The sequence below is a fragment of the Heteronotia binoei genome, chromosome 10 (genome assembly GCF_032191835.1).
Source record: "Heteronotia binoei isolate CCM8104 ecotype False Entrance Well chromosome 10, APGP_CSIRO_Hbin_v1, whole genome shotgun sequence".
Lineage (NCBI taxonomy): Eukaryota > Metazoa > Chordata > Lepidosauria > Squamata > Gekkonidae > Heteronotia > Heteronotia binoei.
Window position 1 is genome coordinate 59,138,942 of NC_083232.1, and position 10,770 is coordinate 59,149,711.

The window sequence follows — 10,770 nt, forward strand, 5'->3', positions numbered from 1 at the left end:
ATCCAAACACCTGTCAGTGGAAGGGTTGGTGGCACCAGTGAGAGATGATTGGCCTGGGGATTCCGGTACTCCTGGGGAGGGGAAGGTATGACGGTGGGAACAGGCAGAAATGGAAGGGAAGGAGATCGAGGCAAGATAGTGCTCGACCACCTTCCAGCCTGCGTCCCATCCCGATGGTGACAGGTAGTGGGGCAAGGCGAAATTACTCGCCTCCGTCACTGGTGTTATGTAATGCCAGGTCCATTAATAATAAGACCTCTATCCTCCGGGAATTCCTGCTTGAGCAGGACATGGACCTGGCATGCGTGACCGAGACCTGGGTCCGCGATGGGGAGACCGTAGCTCTCTCCCAGATGGCGCCCCCGGGATACTCGGTCTTTCACCAGTCACGGACTAGCGGGCGGGGGGGAGGGGTGGCCCTGTTCATTCGAGAGGTTTACTCCTTCCGGGCCCTCCCGGCTCCGGAGATCGAGGGCATTGAATGTGCCGGCCTGGCGTGGGATGTTGGGGAGGGGTTGGCGATCTGGCTGGTGTACCGACCGCCTAACGCACCGGCCAGCGCCTTACTATCACTGATGGAGGCCGCGGCGGGATGGGCATTGGAGCACCCGAGGCTTTTGATTCTGGGTGACTTCAATGTTCATGCCGATGACGTGACCTCCAATCAGGCGATGGACCTTGTGTCTTCCATGGCGACACTAGGACTCTCCCAAGTAGTTACGACACCCACTCACCAGGCCGGTCACATGTTAGATTTGATCTTCGCGTCGGGAGTTTTAGTGAACGATCTTGCTTCCATAGCAGTGCCATGGTCGGATCACTATGCCCTCAAGGCTCGTGTGGACGTCCCACCCCAACCCCGTTTGGGCGGCGAGCTTATTTTAGCTCGCCCGCGGAGCCTGATGGACCCGGAACGGTTCCTGACGGCTCTGCGGGATCCCTGGCCCCCTGGCGATTCCCTCGATGACCTGGTGGAGTCTTGGAATAATAGGCTCACCGGGGCCATCGATGAGATCGCGCCTAGGCGTCCTCTGCGCCCTCGTTCAAGGCCGACACCCTGGTATAACCAGGGGTTGCGGCGGTTGAAACGAGGACTCAGACGACTAGAGAGGCAATGGCGGCGTACCCGAGATGAAGCGACTCGAACATCTTATAGAGAGGTTATGAAGTCCTATGAGATGGCAGTCAAGGCCGCAAAGAAAACTTACTTTGCGGCAGAGATTGCGTCCGCAATTTCGCGCCCGGCACAACTGTTCAATACAATTCAGACCCTTACAACGCTGCCACAGGGCAGACCAAATTTTAATGAATTGGAAATTGGCTGTGAGGCTTTTGCGGATTTTTTTGCGGATAAAATCGCATCGCTCCGTTCCGACTTCCCTGCCACATTAGATACAGCTAGTGAACCTGAGGCTCCGTGCCTGTCTTCGGATTGTGTTCTGGATGGCTTCGGCGCGCTCAGCCTGGAAGAAGTTGACAGGATCCTCCTATCTGCACGCCCAACAACTTGTAAATTGGACCCATGCCCCTCCTGGCTTATTAAGACCTGCCAGAGGGAGCTAAGATATCCTATACGGGATATCATAAATAGATCCCTATTGGAGGGACATTTTCCATCAGCGCTTAAAGAGGCGGTGGTCCGTCCCCTCTTGAAGAAAACAACGTTAGATCCGACCGAATTGGCACACTATCGGCCGGTATCGAATTTGCCCTTTTTGGGCAAACTTATAGAGAGGGCAGCGGCGTTGCAGCTACAGAGCTTCCTGGAGGATGCTTCTGTCCTTGACCCCTACCAGTCTGGTTTCTGCCCGGGCCACGGGACGGAGACGGTGCTGGTCGCCCTGGTAGATGACCTTCGGCGACATCTGGATCAAGGCGGCTCGGCGGTGCTGATGTTGCTGGACCTATCGGCAGCGTTCGATATGGTCGACCATCGGCTTCTGGCGTGCCGCCTTGCCGACGCAGGGATTCAGGGGTTGGCCTTGCAATGGCTTTCCTCTTTCCTTGACGGTCGGGGACAAAGGGTGGCGATTGGGGAGGAACTGTCCCGGAGACACACTCTTGATTGTGGGGTGCCTCAAGGGGCGGTGCTTTCCCCGATGTTATTTAACATCTATATGCGACCCCTTGCCCAGATGGCCCGAGGGTATGGGCTGGGTTGCCATCAATATGCTGATGACACCCAGCTCTATCTGCTTATGGACGGCCGGCCCGCCTGCGCCCCAGAAAATCTGGACCGGGCGTTACAGGCAGTGGCTAGGTGGCTTAGGCTGAGTGGGCTGAAGCTGAACCCGGCGAAGACAGAGGTCCTTTGCTTGGGTCGCTGCGGCCCGGGAAGGGAACTCCCCCTGCCAGTTTTTGACGGCGCTCCATTAACAGCGTCGGGCAGGGTTAAGAGCCTGGGGGTGCTGTTGGAGCCTTCATTGACGATGGAGGCTCAGATAGCAGCCACTGCCAAGTCCGCTTTTTTTCATCTTAGGCGGGCGAGGCAGTTGGCCCCCTTCCTGGAACGTGACGACCTGGCAACAGTGATTCATGCTACGGTCACCTCGAGGCTGGACTACTGTAATGCCCTCTACATGGGGCTACCCTTGTGCCGGACCCGGAAACTGCAGTTAGTGCAGAACGCTGCTGCCCGGCTGTTATTAAGGCTCCCAAGATGGGAGCACATTCGGCCGGGGCTCCAGGGTCTGCACTGGCTGCCGGTAATATTCCGAGTCCGGTACAAGGTGTTGGTTATTACCTTTAAAGCCCTATATGGCCTAGGACCTGCCTACCTTAGGGACCATCTCTCCCCACACGTTCCCCAGAGAGTACTACGCTCAGGTTCACAAAACCTGTTGGTAGTCCCCGGGCCAAAGGAGGCCCGTCTAAAATCCACCAGGGATCGGGCCTACTCAATAACGGCACCTTATTGGTGGAACCAGCTGCCGGAAGAGGTGCGGGCCCTGCGGGATCTAGGGCAATTCCGCAGGGCCTGCAAGACAGTCCTCTTCCGGCAGGCCTATGACATTAGCTGACAATGTAAAACATCTTGGATGGAACAAAATGTATCTATAGGCCGCCGGTTTTATTCTATCTTCTTTACTAATTTATGGTTTAATTGTATTTTTAAATGTTTTAAACTGAAGTTGTTTTAATTATTATGTTGTAAGCCGCCCTGAGACACTTAGGTGAGAAGGGCAAGGTATAAATCTTAATATAAATAAATAAAATAAATAAACTGTTCTCCTTTGAGAATAGAAATGTCCATAATAATTTGGATCTGTCTCTAACCTGAGTACTGGATCCCCTTGTAAGGCAGAAAGCAGAAAAATGTGACCTTTATAGTAACAAAGGTTGGATTTAGTGATGCCCTATCTTATAAACTATCTCCACCACCTAGATGTCTATAAATTCAGAAGAGCTTTTACTCTGTCCAGATACTCAGCGCTTCCCTCAGCAATTCTCGAGGCAGGTACAAGGGGATCCCTTTCGCACAAAGGCTTTGCCACTGTAGCTTAGGGGAAGTTGAATCCACTACGCACATAATTCTTAGGTGTTCCTGATATAAAGAGGCCTGTGTGAAATATATTGAGCCTATATTAAGGGCAAATTCTGGGCTGCTGGAATCAGAATGTCTTAATCTCAGGCTTTCGGATGAAAACCAGCTCATTTCCAAAGCTGTTGCTAAGTTCTGTGCTACCTGTTATAGCATCCAAAAGACTCGTTTTAGTGCTTCTCAGTTTTAAGATTTTTTTTTTAACTTATGTCTTGACGTAATTTTTTATACTAAACATATTAAGACAATTGTCCATCCTAATACTTGTTATAGTATAGATTTTATCTTCTGTGTTGAAGCTTTTATAATTTTGTTGTTTTTTTTACTTGGTCTGTGACTGTAAATAAACTGACTGACTGACTGTCTAGTGATGCCCTAGGTTAAAATTCAGTAGAAGCCAAGTTGGATAAGTATTACTTAGAAAGACCCCACCTCTTTCATTGATTGCTAAATTTGGTATTTCCACAACAGTTCCAAATGGCAAGAAACCATGCCAGTCTGTTTCCAGAAGAATCTATAAGTGTCAGCACTGTAATACCTTTTATTAGGACCAATTCATACTGGAGCTCATGCTTCTGTCAACAGTGTCACAGAAAATTCTTAATTCAACCCCTTAGGTTATCTGTTTTCTTGTAGAATGAAATTTGAGTGCCTTTGCATCTTAAAGATCCCAACACAGTTTTCCAGGGCACAAGCTTTCATGAGTTGAAGCTTATTTAATCAGATACTAAAGAGAATGAAGATCCATCTTCCCTTATATTCATGTCAGAAGGTGTGAGGGGTGGAACAGAGAAGGGCCAGTTGGAGTCAAGATGCAGAGGTATAACACAAAATGTAAGATTAATTAGAGCTGGAAGGGGGAAATGCAGAAAATTAGTATCTGGTTCAGGTTTCACAAGGCTCCTTATGAGCATCCTAATTTTTTTTAGGGTTGACTTCTTTATACCTGGTGTTGCTGTAGTTGGTGGATTTTCAATCTGTTCCAGTCCTGGACTGCTGGAACAAGAGGGAGAGCTGGAACTAGCAGTAAAACGTACCACACATCCTCCTGCTCATTGGGTGCACACACAGGTATGTGAAATATAGTTATGCGCAGTCTGGTATTTGTATTGCTTTTCATTTTTTTGTACTCCCATATCCCGGGGTGGGAGGTGGAATCTAAGGCTGTTTTCTCCTTGTGGAATTGTAGGCTGTCTTTTATCCCCCCCCCCCTTAATTGACCAGTATTTCCAATTGCTCCCTTACACAAAGAGCGCGTTCCTTCTCCTCTCTCCAGCATACACAAACAGTGACCAGGATGTTCTGTGGGCTGGATTTCCTTCTAACATGAATATCAGCTGCAGAGCACATCAGCCGCTGTCACGGTCTGGCACCCTTCGTAGTAGTTTGCATGAACAGCAGTTCCTCTTTTTGGCCCCCTTCAGCTTTATTGTCGTTGAGAGAAATAAGCCCCTGTATTGTTGTCTACCAGTTCAGTGTAAAATCAATGCAGTCTTATCACTTGAGCAAAAAGAATCCCCCGGTTGATCCTAATCCATCAATTACCACGTGACCATAAAATGTGCTCCCACTGCTGCTAAATAGGTTAGTTTCATGCATCATTGGAATTTCAATAAAATAACTCATTTTGAAAGACTTTCTGGAAAAGTATGGACCACACATGCTAATATGACTGCTTGTGGAGATTTCCTATTGATTCCCAGTTGCCCATTAGGGACCTTGTAAAACCTAACCTCATAATTATCTGCCTCAGAGGCATCTCCTTAGAGGGTTCCTTCCTTCCTTCCTTAATGTGCTTTTCTGCTTTAAATTTTTTTAATTACGTTCATAGTGCCGCAGCACTGAAAGCGGTTATAAGCAGTAGCCCGTCCTAGAGAAAGCGTGTTGATATGTTTGGATTAATGAGAGCATAACAGAAATTGCTGTACTGGCCTGGATTACAGTTGATTATGATTAACGTAACAATTATGTCCGTGTTCTGGTTTTTCACCCTGTCTGAATGTTCTCTCCAGAACAATCATTCTCACCTTTGCATATCTGATACCTTTGTACTCTATACATTGAAGACTGAAAGCAACCTTAACAAAATGGGGGCTGAGCTGTGTATTGGATCTTTTAAAAAGAGTTATTCTTAATTTCTTAGTAACTGCAAAGCTAATAGATACTGGGAGAAAACTATGATACCTCCACAAAGAGAGATGCGAGGATACCATTTGAGAGCATGACAGTTATGAGAATTAAGTTAAATATAAGTCCCAACTAATAGTTCGGACAGTTTGCCTTTTTAATGGATTTCTGCCTTAATTGCTAGAAATGTATTAACTTTTGCTATCATATGAAACAGTAGCATTCAATTCATGACTCACAGGGAGCCACATTTATAATTACCATCGACCAAAAGAGCCATGTGACTGCTGTATGCCCTGTGCATCAAACACATTCCCAAAAATAATATAATATGTAACTCTTAATAGTAAATATATAACATTAACATTTTAAGTACATCTGAGCATGTAGAGTTTTTTCTTCCCACTTCTTTCGAAACTTAAGCCAGCCATTGTATCTGGAGTGAGGGGGGAGTCCTTACCTTTTCTCTGCTCAGCATGAGACACAGCATCTCAGGTGGGAGAGTGAGACTGCCAAGACTCCACAGTAGTGGAAAAACGGGAGTAAAACCACCACTATCCCCAGTGTGGGCATTTTACTGTTTTCCTGGGGTGGCGCCGTGGTAGTGGTGGTTTTACTCAATGGCAAGCTTGCTCTACTCTCAGCAGCCACCCAGTTGCTGGGATGAGGATGCTATGGAGAAGGGTGGGTTTCAGTTTTTTGTACCTTCTCTGTCCTTCAGCCCCTTTAGTAGCTGTTTCAAGCCAAGAACTACCGGCCAACTATAAATCTTACTTGCTTGTTTCCTTGGACAAGGATAGTGTGGCAAAGAGCCCACGTGTAGCTACTGAGTCACTGAGTAGCTGTGATATATAAAATGATACCAAAGGCAAATACTGGCCAATTCAAGCAACTTTTAATGTGCATACACTTGTAACGCTGTATGATTTTCAAAATTGAATTTAAAAAATGATAGCTGCAGAAGGGTCTGTATGGATACAGTTAATTTTTTCTCTTGCTTAATAGCATATAGAGTAGCTAGCAACTTCCTGAACAAATGTGCAGTATGTTATATCTCAGTGGTTCTCTGGCAGCATTTGAATGTTCAAGTTTCCAGGGAAAAAACCTTTGAGATTTTGAACATGCCTCCTTTATTTATATTTTTAATTTATTTCATTTATAACATCAATGAGAGCCAGTTTGGTGTAGTGGTTAAGTGTGCGGACTCTTATCTGGGAGAACCGGGTTTGATTCCCCACTCCTCTACTTGCACCTGCTGGCATGGCCTTGGGTCAGCCATAGCTCTGGCAGAGGTTGTCCTTGAAAGGGCAGCTGCTGTGAGAGCCCTCTCCAGCCCCACCCACCTCACAGGGTGTCTGTTGTGGGGGAGGAAGGTAAAGGAGATTGTGAGCCGCTCTGAGACTCTTTGAAGTGGAGGGCGGGATATAAATCTAATATCATCATCTTCTTCTTCTTCAAACTGGCTTACACATTCTCCCCTTTCATTTTATCCTCACAACAACCCTGTGGAGTAGGTTAAGCTGAGAGCATGTGACTGGCCCAAGGTCCCCCAGTGAGCTTCTGCAGCAGAGTGGGTGGGGTTCCCATCTGGGTTCCTCAGATCCAACACTAGATTCTAGTTTAACACTGGAACCACTGTACAATGCTGGCTCTCAGCTGACTTTTCTCATTGGAATGGTAAAATACGGCAGAATTTATTTTGATTTTGATTTTCTCACATTTAAGTGACCCTTCCAGTAATCAAATAAGATTTAATTTTATAAAGGAATTTTTTACACTTGAACCTTGTCTCAAAGATATATCTGTCACTTTGGGAGGGGGGCTGTGGGGGGTAGTTGAACAGTCTCTGACTTTTTGAAAATATATATATTTTAAAGCATGTTCAGCTAGAATGTGCTGTACAGAGGTCATTTGCACAAGCAAACTTCTTTAAACAGGAAGCACAAGCTGACCTGAATAAATCATTATTTCATTATTTGGTGCCTTTTGAAGACATGAATGCTCTACCCCAGAAGCATGCCTGGGTCCCTGCGGCTAGTAACAACACTGATTATCTGTCATATGCCCATAAGATATGCATGGATCTGTCCACAATTGTAAGATAAACATTAACATGAATGCCATTTTTTAAGCAGGGCAGTCCATTAGAATGGCATAATTTCTTTTCATTATTCATTGTTTCCCTGGGAACTTTGTCTAAAAAGTTTGATTCCAGGGACTGCAATTCGAAAACTTTTGTCTTTCAAACATAGAATGTATAATAACTATATCAAAGAAGCTTCTGGAGATCTTAAAATCTCTTGGGAGTTCTTCTGAATACTGAGCATGCTTATTATGAATCTGTGGAATGATGTGACTGCTCTGTCGTCTTATCACTCAGAGCAGTCTGCCAGAGAACATTCTTAGCTTAGAGGAATGCACATATTAGACCACTGAAAATTTTTCTTCCTAAGCCAATGTCTCTGCCAGTGACCATGTGTCTCTTCAGCTTGCCAGTGCTTTCTCTGAGCTATTGGGAGCTCTTGCATACTGCCCAGTCTGATTTGCTTGCCAACTAATTGTCCTTTTCTCAACACTTTCTCCCCTTTAGTGTGCTCTCAACTCTGAAGTGGCTTTGCGAGTGGGAGGCAACTTCTTCTTTGACCCTCATCCTGCTGACGCCCCTGTAGACCTTGTGCTCATAGCCGGTGGAGTAGGAATTAATCCTTTGTTTTCCATACTGCTCCATGTCACAGACCTCCACAGAAAACAAGAAAAGGAAGGAACCGGATACCAAATAGGGACGACTAACCTATTGTACAGCGCCAAAAACACAGATGAGCTACTGTTTAGGGTAAGGCAAATGAAACAAACATACCTCACTCACTTGGTTGGCATCAATGGTTGAGGAGAGCTCAGTGACTCTTGGACCATGAGGCTGACCATCTTGAAGAGAAGGCAGGCAATGGCACACCACTATGTCAGACTAGGAGAGGGGAAGAGTATGAGGGCCAGGGCTGGTTTTTGTGGAGGTAGCAGCCTATCTCCTCCATTGGCAGGAGTTGAATATATTTTGTGAGTCTGCTACGTCCCAGTGAAGCCAGCCTTCTCTCCAGCAGTGGACAGGGAACCAAATTAGGACTTTGCCCTCTGGTACTACTGCTCTTTGTCTGCTTGAAAGCTTGACTTGACTAGGAGAGGCATTAGGGTTTAGGGAGGTTGCATGAGGGAGGGAAGCAGACAGTAGTGCCAACGTATGTGTTTCCTCTTCTCTTCCACCCCCCTCATTGTGTTATGTGAGGTGAGAAACATTCAGGAGAATGGAGGGGGAAGTGGGTGACCATCCTCTGTTCACTTACTTGCAAAAATATTTTCTATTGGTTGCAGAAAAAGAAATCTTGTAAGACTGTAAAAATGAAAAACCTGCATATCTTTTTAGATGGGATACTCAGAATCTTTGGATCTGTGGTGTTGGGAGTTCTGCAGACTGCATCTGTTTTGATTTATTTAGCTGTGGTATGACCAGGTATCTTTCACATTTCAGAAACACATCCTTGGTTTAACAAATGCATTTCCTGGAAAGATCACATGCAGTTTCCATGTTACCCAACAGAATTCAGAAATCTGTGAGAACCTTCAGCCTTACATCAAGAGTATGTACTACTGATGAGTTTAAAAAGCAATCACTGTGTTGTGAGTTGTGACTTCAGTGTTAAATTGAGGGGGCATACTGAAATTGACTGGCCAGATTTTCCATACCCATAATTTAAGTTTCAAACCATGTTGGTATTAATCAGAAAAAAAGACTTCAACGAAGCATCATCCATGGAAAGAGTGTCATCTTTCAAATATAGTGGACAACCTCTCTGGTTGCAGCTATGATTTTCACTCACTGCTAGTTAGAATCCTCACTGTGTTTCAAGACAATCTTATTGATTTCCTTTGGCAGCAATTAACTAGCCCAAAGGGGAGATGTGATCTTGTTTCACCTTCTATTATGCCACAGTTAGGTAGTTTTAATTTGTTTCTGGTATACCGAAGAACAAAAACATTCACTGTAGTTCAGTTAACAATAACTAGCCTTTGGCTGAAACAGTACATCTGACTCTAATAATGAAAGCGGTAAAATCCTTGCAGTTTACCCCAAACAGCTGAAAGAGACCTAGCTGTTGAAGTCTTAGTCATCTTCTCACTTACCTACCCAATTTTTTGTTGTTGTTGTTGTTTACAGTTACATCAGGGTTTTTCTTAACTCTTTATTTCTTAACTCCTTTTTTTTAGAAGGAAGAATATCTGGAAAAGATCTAGAAAAATATATTTCGAAGAAGACACTCTGGTACATCTGTGGTCCACCGCCAATGATAGAATCCATCTCCAAGCTTCTAGAAACTCTTGGTGTGGCTCAAAAGAACATTTTCTTTGAAAAGTGGTGGTAGCAACAGCTGTTCAGCGCAAAATAAAAACAGAAGGTGATAAAATTATTGTATGGCAAGGTAGGTGGAAAAGGAGAGGAATGCCTACAGTTTATAAACAGTAATCAGTTTTCCATTTATACAAATGAGAACGTCCTATATGAATTTCTGTTCATTATTCTAAATTTCCTGAGTAGATTTTATAATCATGACAGATTTGTATATGTGGTTGTCTCAGATGTAACTGAAAATAAAATAATGTATTTCCTTAATAAAATAATATATTTCACCAGTGACTTTTTTTTTAAAAAAATGAGACATTTACTTATGCATGCAGGGCTTGGTGAGAATGCTGTATGGACTAACAAGCTCAGTGTTGTGGTGGCTTTGTCTCTTTAGCAGTTAGGAACTACTGCAGTGAAAATGGCAAGCAAAGCTCAAGATACACCGAACTGACAATGCAAGGAAATTATAGCTGTTGAACCCTTCAGTGGTGCCTACCTTGGAACTGGTCAGAATAATCTTCCTGAGAAAGGAACTGTTATTCTGACAAGTGTTCAGAACATGACAGTAAATGTGTGAGTCAAAATAAGACTAAACAACAGTCCCAGATGCTTTACTTGAGGCAAACTTCCATTAATGTCAGTGAGACTTGCCTCTGAGTATGGTGTTCAAGGCTGAGTATCTGTCTTCTTCTCCCAGGTAGGCAAT

The 10,770-nt window shown here is 44.8% G+C and overlaps 1 protein-coding gene across 9 annotated transcripts in view; it reads left to right on the forward strand.

Moving 5' to 3' along the window:
• OXNAD1 (oxidoreductase NAD binding domain containing 1) overlaps positions 1–10,355 on the forward strand; it is a 37,847-nt gene extending 27,492 nt beyond the window's left edge. For all 9 annotated transcript variants that reach the window (XM_060248735.1, XM_060248736.1, XM_060248733.1 and 6 more), the window contains 4 exons: positions 4,471–4,612; positions 8,259–8,501; positions 9,192–9,300; positions 9,929–10,355. In XM_060248735.1, coding sequence (XP_060104718.1) covers positions 4,471–4,612; positions 8,259–8,501; positions 9,192–9,300; positions 9,929–10,083 — 649 coding nt within the window. In that variant the 3' untranslated portion in view covers positions 10,084–10,355. The remainder of the gene's footprint in view (positions 1–4,470; positions 4,613–8,258; positions 8,502–9,191; positions 9,301–9,928) is intronic.
• Positions 10,356–10,770: the final 415 nt, after the last annotated feature.